The sequence below is a fragment of the Bos grunniens genome, chromosome X (assembly GCF_055505025.1).
Source record: "Bos grunniens cultivar Pamir isolate PY7600 chromosome X, Bosgru_T2T1.0, whole genome shotgun sequence".
In the NCBI taxonomy this organism is placed as follows: Eukaryota; Metazoa; Chordata; class Mammalia; order Artiodactyla; family Bovidae; genus Bos; species Bos grunniens.
Window position 1 is genome coordinate 20,766,727 of NC_141194.1, and position 13,985 is coordinate 20,780,711.

Here is a 13,985-nt window from a genome sequence, read left to right on the forward strand (position 1 = left end):
GATAGATGCAAGTTTGCCTTTTTTAAAAAGCATGCGCATAATGCATTGAAGAAAAACTTTTCTTTCGCATTGCTGTTTGTAAATGCTTCTTTTCTAAACCCATCTAGACTTTTATTGCCACTGATGTCCTTGTTTATATCATTTGTGTTTGTGTACACTGGCAATTCCAGACTTTTCTTTTTTACTTTTTAACTCCTAAACCTGTCCTTTAAACCACTCAGCCTCAGCAGAGATTACCTAATCGTTTACTTAGGCCAGAAAGATAGATGACTATCAGATATAAGCAATTGAATTTCCTTCCTGCCACTTCAAGCTCTTCCTTTGTCTCTCCCTAGGCTGTCCTCCTGTTCTTCGCTTGCAGGAAGAATTGGCCTCCTTCAGGCCCAGACGCTCTGCCTGTGGGATCCACTGGTCCCAAAGGATGGAGCTCTCTGTCAGTGTGGTTCTGCCACTTGCATCATTGCCTTCTAACTGCTGGTGCCTTTCCCTGTCCTTAAAAACATTCCTGGGTTTGCTCATCTTAAAAAAACTTCAGCTGTTTTTCCTTTCACCAGCACGTTTATTTCTGTTCATCCCACTTTTCTAGATCCGATACTTCCCAAATTGGGAAACTTTCCCACAGCATGTCAGCAGGTGTATCTCGTAAAAGTGTTCTGTGTTTCAGAAACTCTGTGCTTCTCTCTCTTTTGGCATGGGATTTTCCTCCAGGTCAGTCATCTATGCTGTTTTCTTGAATCTTCTCCCGTGGTTTTGGTGCCATTTACGATGCCCACCCTCTTTTCTAGTTTCTCATCTAGCATTTCCAGTTGCCTATTAACCACCTCTATTCAGGTGTCTAACATGGCCGAAACCAAATTTATCTGGAACATAATAGATGCCCAGTACTGTTTATTTGGGGGGAAATTGCTCTTTAAACCCAGAGCCCCTAAAATAACTCCTGCTTCTAGCTTGTTTTCTTTCTTTTATGGCACCATCATTTTTCCAGGTTTATTCTTCTGTCTCATATAGCAGTGTCGGTATGTTTTAATTTAGCATTTAATTTATATTTTTGTTATCTTTTCTAAACCTGTAGAGACAGGTTCTCATTTATCCTTGTCCCAGAGCATTACCTGGCACATAGTAAAGACAGTTACCTAAAAACAATTATCTCAATTATTGGGTGCAGAGAATTGTATGTAGTTGGATAGTTTTCAACTATTAAAGTATCTGTCTAGTCACCGTGTTCTTTGACCAAGGGGTGTATGTAGTAACACATACCACATAAGCTGAGTAACCCCCACTGCTTAAACTTGGGGTTAATATAGCCAGTCTCCTCTTATTCCTGTCAAATTATTTTCCAAAGAACTTTTTTTTTTTATAAAATCCAGGAATCTTGTAACTATAATTTACTCAAAGGGAGGTACATTTTGAGGAAGCTACACGATCTTGAAAATACAACCATTAGGATTGAAAAAATATTTAAAATTTTAAAATTATGAAATATCTCCGAATTGCTAAAAAACAAGTGTCGCTCAGATTTAACAGATCTTAAATATCTTACACTTATTTGTTTCATAATTTGCTCTGTGTTTAAAGAAAACATCACAGATTATAAAGAGTGCCTCCCTATCCCGTTCCTGTCTTTTCTTTGCCAGAAATAACCACTGTCTTAATCCGTATGTACCAGAAACAATATCAAGTACTGCTTTGTGTGTTTTAACTTTACATATATGGTATCGTACTGTGTTTATCATTTTACATATGTTTTTTCACTTAGTAAAGTGTTTTTTGAGATTTTTTTTATGCTTGTATGTGAATCCGGTTTAGCGATTCTCAGAGTGCTCCAGGAATTCCCAGGGATCCTTGAGATTCTTCCAGCCTCATTCTTTTGTGCACTGCACAAGTACTGTACAAAGGCGCCACGAAACATGATGTCATGATAGATGGAACACAGACGCAGTTATGGGAATCCAGCTGTCCTCTATTAAGCCTGTCTTTGAAGAGATTTGCAGAAATGTAAAACAGTGCTACTCTTTTCACAATTTTTTTGTTTTGAAAAATAGTTATTTAAAAATCAGTGTTCATGTTTACATACAGTGGGTTGATTTTCTATGAACTAATAAATCTTTTTAAGATGTCTCGGATTTAATTTTTAACATAAACAGGTCTAGATAGAACCCACATAAACAAAAACTCTTTGAGGTCTTCAATTTTTAAGAGTGTAAAGAAAAAAAAAAAAGTGTAAAGAGGTCCTGAGTCCAAGAAATTTGAAAACCACTGATCTACCTCATTCATTTTACTTATATTTTAATGTGTAAATATACTGCAGTTTATTTATCTGTTCGTAGGGAGGGGCCCTTAGATTGTTAGCAGTTTTCTGCAATTTCAAACAACGTGGCCCTGAGCATCCTAATAGGGGGTTCTTCTCTCTTGAGATTGTAGAAGTCGAGTGGCTACGTTCAAGAGTCAGTGCATTTGTCAATTTTATTGGGAATTGTCGACTTGTGCTCCATTTGACATCCCCACCAACTGTATATGAGCCTCTATTTCTCCAGACCACTGCCAAAAGATTAGACTTTGCAGTTTTCTCCAGTCTTTGGGTAAAAATGGTATCTCATTGCTGTTTTCATTTTGCATTTCTTAGATTACTCATGTTGTTGAACTTTTTTTCCCATGTATTTATTGGCTGTATGAATTTTCTGTGACTTACTTGTGCCTAACCTTGGTCCATTTTTTATTGGATTGTTGCCTTTTCCTCATTGGTTTATGGTTATTCTTTTTATATTCTGAATATTAATGATGTGTAGTTTTACACACTGAAAATACCATTTTCTAGCCTGTGGCTAATCTTTTAGTTTTGTTTGTGGAATGTTTTTTGTGTGGGACTTCTTGATGTGAAAGTAGTCAGTTTTCTCAGGTTTTGTTTTTTTTTTAAATACATGTCTTATGTTTTCTCATATCAGCAAGAAATTATTCCCTTGCCCCAAGGTCATAAATGATATTGTACTTTTTTCATATTTAGATCATTGATTCATCTGGAATTTTTTCCCTATTGTGTGATGTAGGGATCTAATTTTATCTTTTTAATATGAATTTGCTGAGTAGTTTGGCCTTCCTCCTCACTAATTTGTAACACTACTCTTGAAGTTTATCGTGTACTCAAATATATATATATCTGTTTCTACTTTTTTCTGATTTCATTGGTCTGTTTGACTATAATACCTTTACCACTCTGATTTAACAATGATATCTTTATAATTAAATCTTTTTTAATATAAATTTATTTTAATTGGAGGTTAATTACAATATTGTATTGGTTTTGCCATACATCAACATGAATCTGCCACAGGTATACACATGTTCCCCATCCCGAACCCCTCTCCCTCCTCCCTAATTAAATCTTAATAAGTGTTCTTTTTCAGAGTTTTAAAGCTGTTTTCCTTCCTTTATTTTCGGGTCAGTTTGTTGGTTTGTATGAAAAACTATTGGATTTTTATTGTATTTTCATCAAATTTACAGAATAGTACATAGATAAATACAGATATATGCTAAATAGTGGAGCTGGGATTTGAGTCTTGGTTGTATTCTACTGCTTTTCATAAAGCTCTTGCACAGCTTTTATTAGATTTTTTGCTAGAAAAAATTTGTATAATTTTTGTTATTGTGAATATTTTTTAGATATTGTTTCTATTTATTGCTGATATATAGGGAGTACTATGGACTTAATGTATTGATAGTGTAACCTTGTTGAACTTGCATATTACTATATTTCATAGATTCTGAAGTACATTTCCCCCCCCTCCATTACATCTTACATCTCTCCCCCTCAGAGAGTCACATAGATCTTCAGTTGATAGTGTTCTTTAATCATGGTTGTCCATGTCTTGATGTTATCGTCTTTATATGCATCACTTAAATGAGTATGTGGATTGTTGTTTTGTAATTTCTTGCTCAGCAATACAACTGAAGGCAGAAGGAATTGTGAAGTGAGTGTCTTTACCGGAAAGAAAATCCCATAGATAATAATGGAATATTTTGCGAAATGCTGTATCACCAATACTCTTGTTGGTAGAGGAAAGTATTGTTAGAAAAAATTGAAGAGCTTTAAGTAGAAGAGCATTCCAGAGTAGGACCCTGAATGTGAAGTTTTAGGAGTACTCCTCTATCAATTTCTTTTGCTTCTATTTTTTTCTTCTGTATATGCACAGGCTATGATGGAAATACATCTAAATCAGTCTAAAAGAATTGTCTTGATAAGTCTAAAATGAAATTTCTAGATGTTAAAGTGTAGTATCAGTTTAATTGACAGTGTATTTTCCTTAATTGTAGGTAGAACAAGGATGCATCTTAAAACAGGTGGTATTTTTGGATTCAGTGAAATGTGGGAGTTTATAATTCGTTTGTATTTTCTAAATACATAAGTGTACGTGAATAAAGATGTTTCATTTCTTCTTTTGATTCCTTTTTGCCTCTTTGTTTTTTGTTTTCTTTTTCTTCTACTTCATTGACTAATGCCTCTAGCACAGACTTGTATGAAAACATTGATAACAGGCATTGTTGTCTAGGTACTTTAATGTTTAATGGAGTGCTTCTAATATTTTATCATTAAAAATGATATTTTGGTGGGGTTTTTTTTTTTTTTTTGGAGGGGGGATATATTGAGTATTTCTTTCTGAAACAAGTTGTGTTTAATAGAGATGATCTGTTTCTAGAAAGTTAGAATTCATCTGTGAAATTGTCTTTGCCTGGTGTCTTTTTTTTTCTGAATTGTTTTTTGATTAATAGTTTTTTTCATGATGATAAGTCTTTTGGTTTTTCTTGAGTTTTCTTTATACAAAATAAAGTATTCTAGAAAGATATAACATTTCAAATATATTGGTATAAAATATATAGTCTTCTCTAATGACTTTAAAATGTCTAACTTCATTAATTTGTTCCTTTTTTGTACTGCCAATAACTTGCCTATATTAAATACTGCCAATAACTTGACTATATTAAGGCTTTTAAAATAGTTCTTTTTATTGACCCTTTTTGTTTCTGCTCATATGGTTAATATTTCTATCTTATTTGCATCTATTCTGACATTTTAAAAGTTTAATTTGAAGTTTAGCTCATTAGTTTTTAATCTCTACTGTTAAATGCCTTTAAAACTATAAAATTTATTCTGAACTGTAACTGGATACTGTGAATTTGATATGAATTGATTTTTTGTTATTTCTAAATGTATTGTGATTTTTATAATTTTCCTATTGCCCATTGAATTACTAAGACTTTCAAATTTATGGGAATTTTTTTGGGGGGTGTTATTATCTCTGTGACATTTATTTCTGCTTTTACTACTTTATAGTTGGGGGACATTGATTAATACACAAAAATTAATTGTATTTCTCTATACTAACAACAAACAATTTGAAAATCAGATTTAAAAGCCAGTACAGTTGATTGATTGTTTGATATTTTTGTTTTAAAAGCCAGTAGTACAATTTATAATAAGATCACAAAGCATTCAATACCTTCAAATAAACCCAGCACAACTTACTAAGACCTTTAGTTAAAAAGCATTACTGAGAGGAAATGAAAGACGAGCTAATAAATGTAGAGAGACACAATGTTCATGGATCATAAGTGTCCATATTATAAATACGTCAATTTTGACATACAGATTCAATGAAGTCCCAATCAAAACCCTAACAGGTTGTTTTTTTTTTTTTTATAGACCATATCAGATTTATATGGAAATGAAAAGGGCCTGGAATAGCAAAGCCAGTCTTGAAAAAAAAAGTTGGAAAACTTACACTACCATATATCAAAGCTTATTATAAAGTTATAATGATTAATATAGTGGGTGCAAGGCCGAATTGGTCAGTGGAACAGAATAGTCTGAAAGTAGACCTACATATATAAGGTCAGTTGATTTACAACAAAAGTGTGTTGGAATTTTAACTGAATGTAGTAATCAAAGAGAATTAATATTACTGATCCAATATATTGAAGAGCAAGATTGATTTTTCTTTGTATTTGTATTTTTTTAAAAAATCCTTTAGTAGAGTTTTCAGTTATTCTTATCAGTGCTATTTTACATTTTTAACTATGGCATAAACAAGCTTTTGTCTTAAAAAAGAAAAACCTTTGCCTTCAAGTATATTAATTTTGTATCAGCACACTTCATGAATTCATTCTGAAATTAAGATTTTAGTTGATTCTCTTGAATTTCCTCGGTAAGTCATATGTAAATAAATATAATTTCTTTCAAATAATAATTATATCTTGCATTTCATTATCTTACTGCTATGGCTGTCAGTTCCCATACAATCTTAAGTAATATAGTGGGCATCCTTGTCTTAAGTTTGACTTGAGAAGAAATACTTCTAGTGTTTCATCTAAGTTTTAATATATTTCTTTTTGTTATAAAGTGATACTGATATCAGTCTCCTATCTAAAAATACATATTGTAACATGAACTAGTTTTTGATTTGCGTGTACTTGTGTGTTTTTTTAAACAACTTTATTGAGAGAAAGCTGTTACAAAATACACCCTTCAAAACTGTACACTTCAGTGAATTTTTTGTAGATTGAGTTGTCCTCCTATCACCTGTAATTTTAGAACATTTTTATCACCTCAGAAAGCCTGTACCCAGTTAGCAATCAGTTTCCACCCCCTGCCCCTGCCAGTCTACTTTCTGTCTGTATGGATTTGCCTTTTCTTCCCATTTCATGTTAGTGGAATCCTGTTGTTGTCTTCCTGTTCTTCCTTTTTCTCTTCACCACCTCCTTCTTCATAGTAAGAACACTTAACATATGATCTACCCTTTTAGGAAATTTTAAGTGTACACTACAATATTGTTAGCTATAGACACTATGCCATATAGAGGATTTGCAGAACTCTATCCTTTACCATTATCTCTCCAACATCTCCTCCATTTAACCCCAGGGAACCACCATTCTACTCTCTGCTTCTCTGAGTCTGACTGATGGGATTTTGAGACTGAATACTATCCCACTGTATTTATATATTACATTTTCTTTATCCATTCATCTGTTAGTGGACGTTTAGGTATTAATATTTTGGCAACTCTTAATCTGAACATGAATAGGGGCTTTGGAAAAATAAGGTTTTAGGAAGACTTGTCATTTTTAGGTCTAATTTTTTTTTCCCGTTTAAAAGCTTTTTTTAAAGAAAAATTTTTTAATTGAAGTATAGTTAATAGGCAGTGTTGTGTTAGTTTTAGGACAAAATTTTAATAGATTTTGAAAGTTTGAACTCTTAGACTTTAACCAAAAAACCTTGAAATGACTGATTGGCACAAATGGTTTTATGGGAAAAATTATAATCTGTAACAACTTGGCATTAAATTTTTGAGCAAAATGTACAGAATTCTGAGTAGGACAGGACAAGGAAGGACAGGCTCTGACATTTACAACAGGAAGCATTTTTTTTTCCTCTTAACACAGAGGGTGGCAAGGTTGTTTAGAATATTCTGTTAGTGGAATTTGAATTAAACCTTTTAGCTTAATATTACTTATATATATTTTTACTTATTTTTTGAGTGTTTGATCTGTCAGGTGTTGATAAAAGTTGTAAGTTTTTACTACTATTGATTTTTTTGGTTCCGTTTCTATCTCATAGTTTTCTTTCTTTTTCCTTTTACATATTTCCATGCTGTTTTATTTGACACATACAAATTAATAATGACTTGAAGGTAGACTAGAGAACACACATTTATTTTTACTTTCTTTTGAAATCACATTGAGGAAGAAGTATACAAATTCAAAGAAAAAAGAAAACCTGAGGGATATGCCACTTGTAGTCCAGAATATGATGAATTTCTGGTTGCATAAAGCAATTGGGAATCAATGACAAGGCCCTAGAGAGCTTAGCTTAATGAAATGTATCCCTATTTGAAAAACTGGAAGGACCGTCCCTAAATTGTCATTTTGTGTTATCCCCAGTGTCAGAAGTGGGGACATCCTAGGAAAAAGAGCAAGCCATGGGCACAACCAGATAATTAAAGTTATGGAAAGCCAAGCCATTTACTTATCCGTATAGATGTCTCTAGTAGTTGTCCTTCTGAGCTAATGCCAGAAATTTGGCTTTTTGAATTGCAAATTCATCCATAGGAAATTCCAATGTGAGTATTGTGGGGAGAAAGCTAAAAGGGCAGTGCTTTAGGTAGCTTATAGCTATCCTGAGGATATTGGACCTCCAGTACCTGCGCTATGGGATACTCATCCACCATAAAGGAAAGTCTGGCTAATTACATGGTTCCTTTCTCTCCCTTGGCCTTATTCTGGACAGGACTCCTTTGGTCAGAACTTGGGTTCATTGCTAGGCAACCAGGGATTCTCACTTGGGCTGAGAAAATACAGAATATAGCCCAGCTATCAGAATGTAGTCTAGACCCTCATCCACAAATATACGTGGAGAACCTGTAAGAACAATGCTTTTGAGGAATACCATTTGTCTGAAAGAGAGGCACCAAATTCAACGTATTGAATAATGAAACAGCAGAGGGAACAGTTTAATATAGAGTACAGAATAAATTCTCAGAGATATTTGAGAAGATGCAGTATCCACTGAAAAAAGGTTACTGTGAAAAAGAAAACTAAGTTTATTTTGAAATTAAAACTTTTTAAAAAAGCTTTTTGGCCATGTTACTTGGCGTGCTGAATATTAGTTCCCTGACCAGGGATCGAACTCATGCCCCCTGCATTGAAAGCACAGAGTCCTAGCCTCTGGACCGCCAGAGAAGTCCCAAAACATATTTTAAGTAAAAATCAGTGGATGGGGTGAAGATCAAATAGCTAGTTTAGAAGAAAGGGTTTAAGGATTCTGAGAATGTAATAGAAAAGGATAGAAAATACAGGAGAAAAGGTTAAAGCAATGTGGAGGCTAGATTTAAGAGTTCTAGCATTCTGTAATAGAAATTCTAATAAGAATGAACAGAGAAAATGGAAGAAGTGTAGAAACAGAAGAAAATTTCTTCAATTCAAAAAGGGCTCAAACTTTTGATTGGAAGATTGCCACTGGGTTCTGGAGGAAGCCCACCAGAGCTTGTTAGAGTGGTAGCGATGAAGATAAAGGGAACATGATGAATTTAAGACTGGCTGGCTGTGAGACAAATTTAAGGGCTGAATTGGTGAGAGAAGTGAAATAGCATTCCAGATTTGAAAGTTAGATATCTGAAGAAATGATAGCTACATATCCCACATTGAAAAATATGGGAAAGAATTGGTAAAGAAATGTAGCTTAAGAGAGAACATATTAGGCTTTAAATGTAAATTTTAAGCAGTTTCATTTTCTTTTTAAGAAAAATTCTGTTACAGACGGGTCTGCTTTTGTTTGTGTTTCCTGTGACTTGAGCGGTTGCATCTAACATGTATAATACAGTTTGAGTCTCTGAGCATGTCTTAGGGAGAGGAACTAGAGTTATATCATGAAATTAAAAGGCACTGAGTTTTTGGAAGACCAGAAGCAGACAAGTGATTCTTGTATGCTTATGACAAAAAGCAGAGGGAATACATAAGTACCCTGTTAATCTGCCTGAGAGGAAGACTGAAAGTGTCTAGGTATCACAAGATATAAAACAAATAAATTATATTCTTTATCCCTAATTTAAGACATAAAATGCCACTGCTATACTTATTAACTTGGCATGGTATTTTTATTGCTTTATTTTAAAGGATGGAAGAAAGTTATTTGAATTTCCTGAGTTTAGCTCAATCCATTATTTCTCTTAAAATGGTATGTTTTTCTGCTGTGAATTTCTTGCATAGCATTTTTAAGATCATGCATCCAGGAAGGGAATATTTTACTGAGCTTAAGGTGACAGTGGGGTCCTGGAATTATTTTGAGGGCATTTGATAGACTAAAACTATGTGTTCACCCAAATCGTTGGGTTCTTGGTTCTCTGAACCATTCTGCTGATTTGTCTTCAGATTCAGCTGGTCCCTGGACATGGTTCTTGCAGCAAAAGTAGGGGCACTTTCAGTTACATTATCAGTGTGCGCCCCCTACCACCCCGACTTTGTCACAATCCATAGAGGTGTCCTAGTCCCATTCTAAGAACATTGGTTTCAGTCTGATGATCAGAGAGGTTTCTAACCCAGAGGGGTTACAAAGTACAGTAACCTCTGCCTGGAAGTTCAAAACATGTTTTTTTCCTGATTTGAGTTTTTATAATGACAAAATAGAAGGAAAAATAACCAGTCAAAACTGTTGAACAGTTACTGCTTACCTGAGTCAAAATAAGGTGAGTGGACAGACACCCTCCATTTGGACCAGAGTATCTGTGGAAATGGATATGATGTGAAATATAGAGAATAATAGCAAATAAGTTTAATATGGTAACTTGTGTTAATATTTTAGAGCACCCTGAGTTTTGGGGAACTGCTGGAGCTTTCTGAGCAGGGAGTGCCTTGAACAAAACAGTACTTCTGAAAATTAGTCTGCCCACAGATCGCAGGAATGCCCTGGCAGTTGGCACCAGCCCTTACTTGGAGGTTCCTGGTCATTTGTTGTGGGAGTGGCAGAAAGTGAAAGGCCAGTTGAGAGGCTATTTTTGTCCCTTGGGGATCAGGAAATGTGAAACCGAGAGTGAATGGTGACACTAGAAATAAAAAGGGACAGATTCCAGGGAACCTGTGGAGAAGGAAGGGACACAGTATGACAACCTGGTGGAATATAAGCAGGGAAGAAGGAAAAGGCCTTAGTGGTCATATCGGGAGAAAGCAGGATTTTCTCCTGATGAAAATCTTCAGCAGACAGCCTGGTGGAAGTGTTAGGAACTACCCTGAGTATTGGATTTGGGGAATTATCTTTGTGTAAATCGTAATTGAAACTCTGGAATAAAGAGAAAGAAGAGAATAGGGCTAAGTGTCCTATCCTGGGCATGACTGAAGTAAGGGGAGAGGGCCAGCAGAGTAGACAGAAGCTGGGAAGATAGGGAGAGACAAGAGTGTCACTTAAACTGAGGAAGGAGAGAATGAGGGGATTAGCTGTCAAACTCTTTAATAGAAAAGCTGAGAAAAGGGGTTACTGTGCAGATGGAAAATTCTTAGAGCTGATGGGTTTGGGTTTATGTAGGGAAATTGGGGAGAGGAACCTTAATACCTTAAGAAACCCTATTTATTACCTTCTAAATTGGCTTAGTTTCATGTTTTAAGACTATGTCATTATGCTTAGAAAATTAGCTTACATTTATAATTTTGTAGTTACATTTTTAAAACGGGAGAATGGACTATGGCCAGAGGTGATTTTGTTGGGGAGAGAGCAGTGACAATTTATTCAGAGCATTTATGTTTTACTTTTTTTTTCTTTTTTACATTTTTTTATAGTTGAAATATTTTTGTTTTTGGTCCGTTTAATTTGAACAACTTCAAATAAATAGCATGAAACATTCACTTTCCTGAAAATGGATAGAATACATCTCAGAATTGACAAACTGAAAATCTGTTTATTAATGTTACTTGAGTTTCTCATGGATATTTCATTAAGGATTATATATGTGTATATAAATGCAAGTTTAGCATCTGAAAATAATCATAATTTACAGCAAACAAGTACAGTCAGAAAAAGGGAAAAAGGATAAAATGCTGTAGAAATTCAGAGGAGGGGGGATATTATTTTCATCTTTTTCTTTTCTGGGTATGGGGAAGGGGGTTTGGGGGAAGGTGTTCCTGGTAAAAGAAATTCTGAGCCAAGTATAGAATTTGGATCTTATGTGCATATTGAGCATTTTTGTTTGGTTGAAGTGTGTGAATGTGGTGTTCGGGGATGTTGCTTGAAGGAGAGAGACTTAGGAAGATAATGAGAAAAAGATAATTTGCAACTGGCACTTAGAAGATGGCAGAAGTTTCATCTTTATTTGAAGGAAACAGGGAGCCATTAAACATTTTTTGAACAGAGGCCTGATATCACCTAGCTGATGCTTTAAAAAAAATGACTCTTGTTTCTGTTGTTTGAAATTTTAGCAAGCTCCTGTGGCACTTTTATCATCAGCAAAAGATGATAAAAGTAAAAGAAAGATGTGTTTAATACTACCATTTAGGTTGGATTAGAAAGTGAGAAAGTAGAGATAAGGAAACCAGTGAGGGAGGAAGTTTATGTAATACTTGTAACATGAGTAAGCCCTAATCCCTGATGTCTGCTCTTTTGAAGCAGTGATTAGTATTAAGTAGTATATTATTTGATTGGTTAATTTTTTTGTTGTAAATTTTTGGCTTAAGTAGAAAAGGGAGCATTAAGGTCATTGGGGTGGCTTGCAAAACTCAAGGCAGACTGTAGCTGGACCTCAGAAAGATCTAGAACCAGGAGCTAAAAAGCTATAATTGGTAAGCTTCCCTTCCCTGCTCCCTTTTCTCTATTTCTCAAGGTATTCACTGGATTCTTTTTCTTTTTTATTTGTAAACTTTTATCTCACTAGTCTAAGCTGAAGTTGGTAAATAGTCTTCCTCACCTCCTATGTTCCAGCCATGAGGAGAGGAGAGAGAGAATGATAGACTGAGTGACTTTTGCTCATGGTTCAATTCTAGGGATAGGACTTTGATTTTATTGTGCTCAAAGATGAACTTATTTGTACTGTTTTATAGTTAGTGCCAATCAGCTATGGCCAGGAGAGTATAAATTCACTGTGGGAATTTACTTCTCTAGACTGGAGGGTTAGTTAAGAGGTCATTTTAAGTTAGGCAGAGATCCTAAAGGGTGTTTGCTACACACACTTTGAATTTTTAACTGTTGTTTAATGTATTGGTTGGAAGATAGCAGACTGCGTTAAATTTAGAGAAGCAGTAAGAAAATTGTGCAGGAATTTCCTCCCAGTAAGCTACAGATTGAGTCTTAATAAAGCCAGTTGACCTTGTGTGAGTGAGGAATATTACAGACTGAGAGGAGACAAGAGTGCTGGGATGCTGGAAATGTTCTCTATCTTGATCTGGGTAGAATAGTGATTACCCAGATTTATGCATGTGTCAGAACATCAGGATGTTTGCTGTATGTATGATGTATGTAAGTAGTATCTCAGAAAGTCTAGGCAAAGTTGATTTTTTGATTTATCTACCTTTGCTTGTCATATAGATGCCTATATATCATTATGGTTTTGGCAATTTAATTTTAACTTTTTTATTTCACCTAGATACATTTTTGATAGATATTCATTTGTCACATAATTTTGAGTGTTTCAGAAGTGTAAATATTATATGATATTTTTAATACATGATATAAAACACCTAATGCTTGGTTTACTTTCTCCCCTAATTTAGGAGCTGTGACTGATGAAAATTAAAGGCCATGGATGAAGATGGACTTGAATTACAACCACAAGAACCAAACTCATTTTTTGATACAACAGGTATAACTATTTGGATTGTTCCGCTTCCCAACTACCAGATTTGGAGTTGGTTGTCAGATGGACAAATTGCTAGATGCTCTCATTGATATTCACATTTAGGTATCTTATTATCCTGTCAAACCTACAGATGTTGAAGTGAGTACATTATTATTTCCCTGCCTAAAAATATGGCTCCCTCTTAACCATCACTCATATTCTTGTCACTAACAGCATGGAGAAGGCAATGGCACCCCACTCCAGTACTCTTGCCTGGAAAATCCCATGGACGGAGGGCCTGGTAGGCTGTAGTCCATGGGGTCGCTAAGAGCTGGACACGACTGAGCGACTTCACTTTCACTTTTCACTTTCACGCATTGGAGAAGGCAATGGCAACCCACTCCAGTGTTCTTGCCTGGAGAATCCCAGGGATGGGGGAGCCTGGTGGGCTGCCGTCTATGGGGTCGCACAGAGTCAGACACGACTGAAGCGACTTAGCAGCAGCAGCAGGAGCAGCAACAGCAATAGGATCAAAACCTTAGTGTATAGTTCAATTATAGCATTAAGTTCTATTAAAGTTCTTCCTTTGAAGATATTCCTTGTTTACATCTCTTCATTCTACTTTCTTCCACATAGACGAACTCTATCATCTCATTCTTAGTCTTCATTAACTTTTAAATTCTT

The 13,985-nt window shown here is 35.0% G+C and overlaps 1 protein-coding gene across 10 annotated transcripts in view; it reads left to right on the top strand.

Annotated features, from left to right (window-relative positions):
- Positions 1–13,985, top strand: part of ZFX (zinc finger protein X-linked) — a 40,548-nt gene that overhangs the window by 3,558 nt on the left and 23,005 nt on the right. For 8 of the 10 annotated variants that reach the window (XM_086389351.1, XM_086389360.1, XM_086389353.1 and 5 more), the window contains exon 2: positions 13,237–13,325. In XM_086389351.1, coding sequence (XP_086245477.1) covers positions 13,265–13,325 — 61 coding nt within the window. In that variant the 5' untranslated portion in view covers positions 13,237–13,264. Of the gene's footprint in view, positions 1–5,695; positions 5,885–13,236; positions 13,326–13,985 lie in introns of those variants that run through there. The other 2 variants (XM_086389354.1, XM_086389358.1) reach the window with 2 other exon arrangements.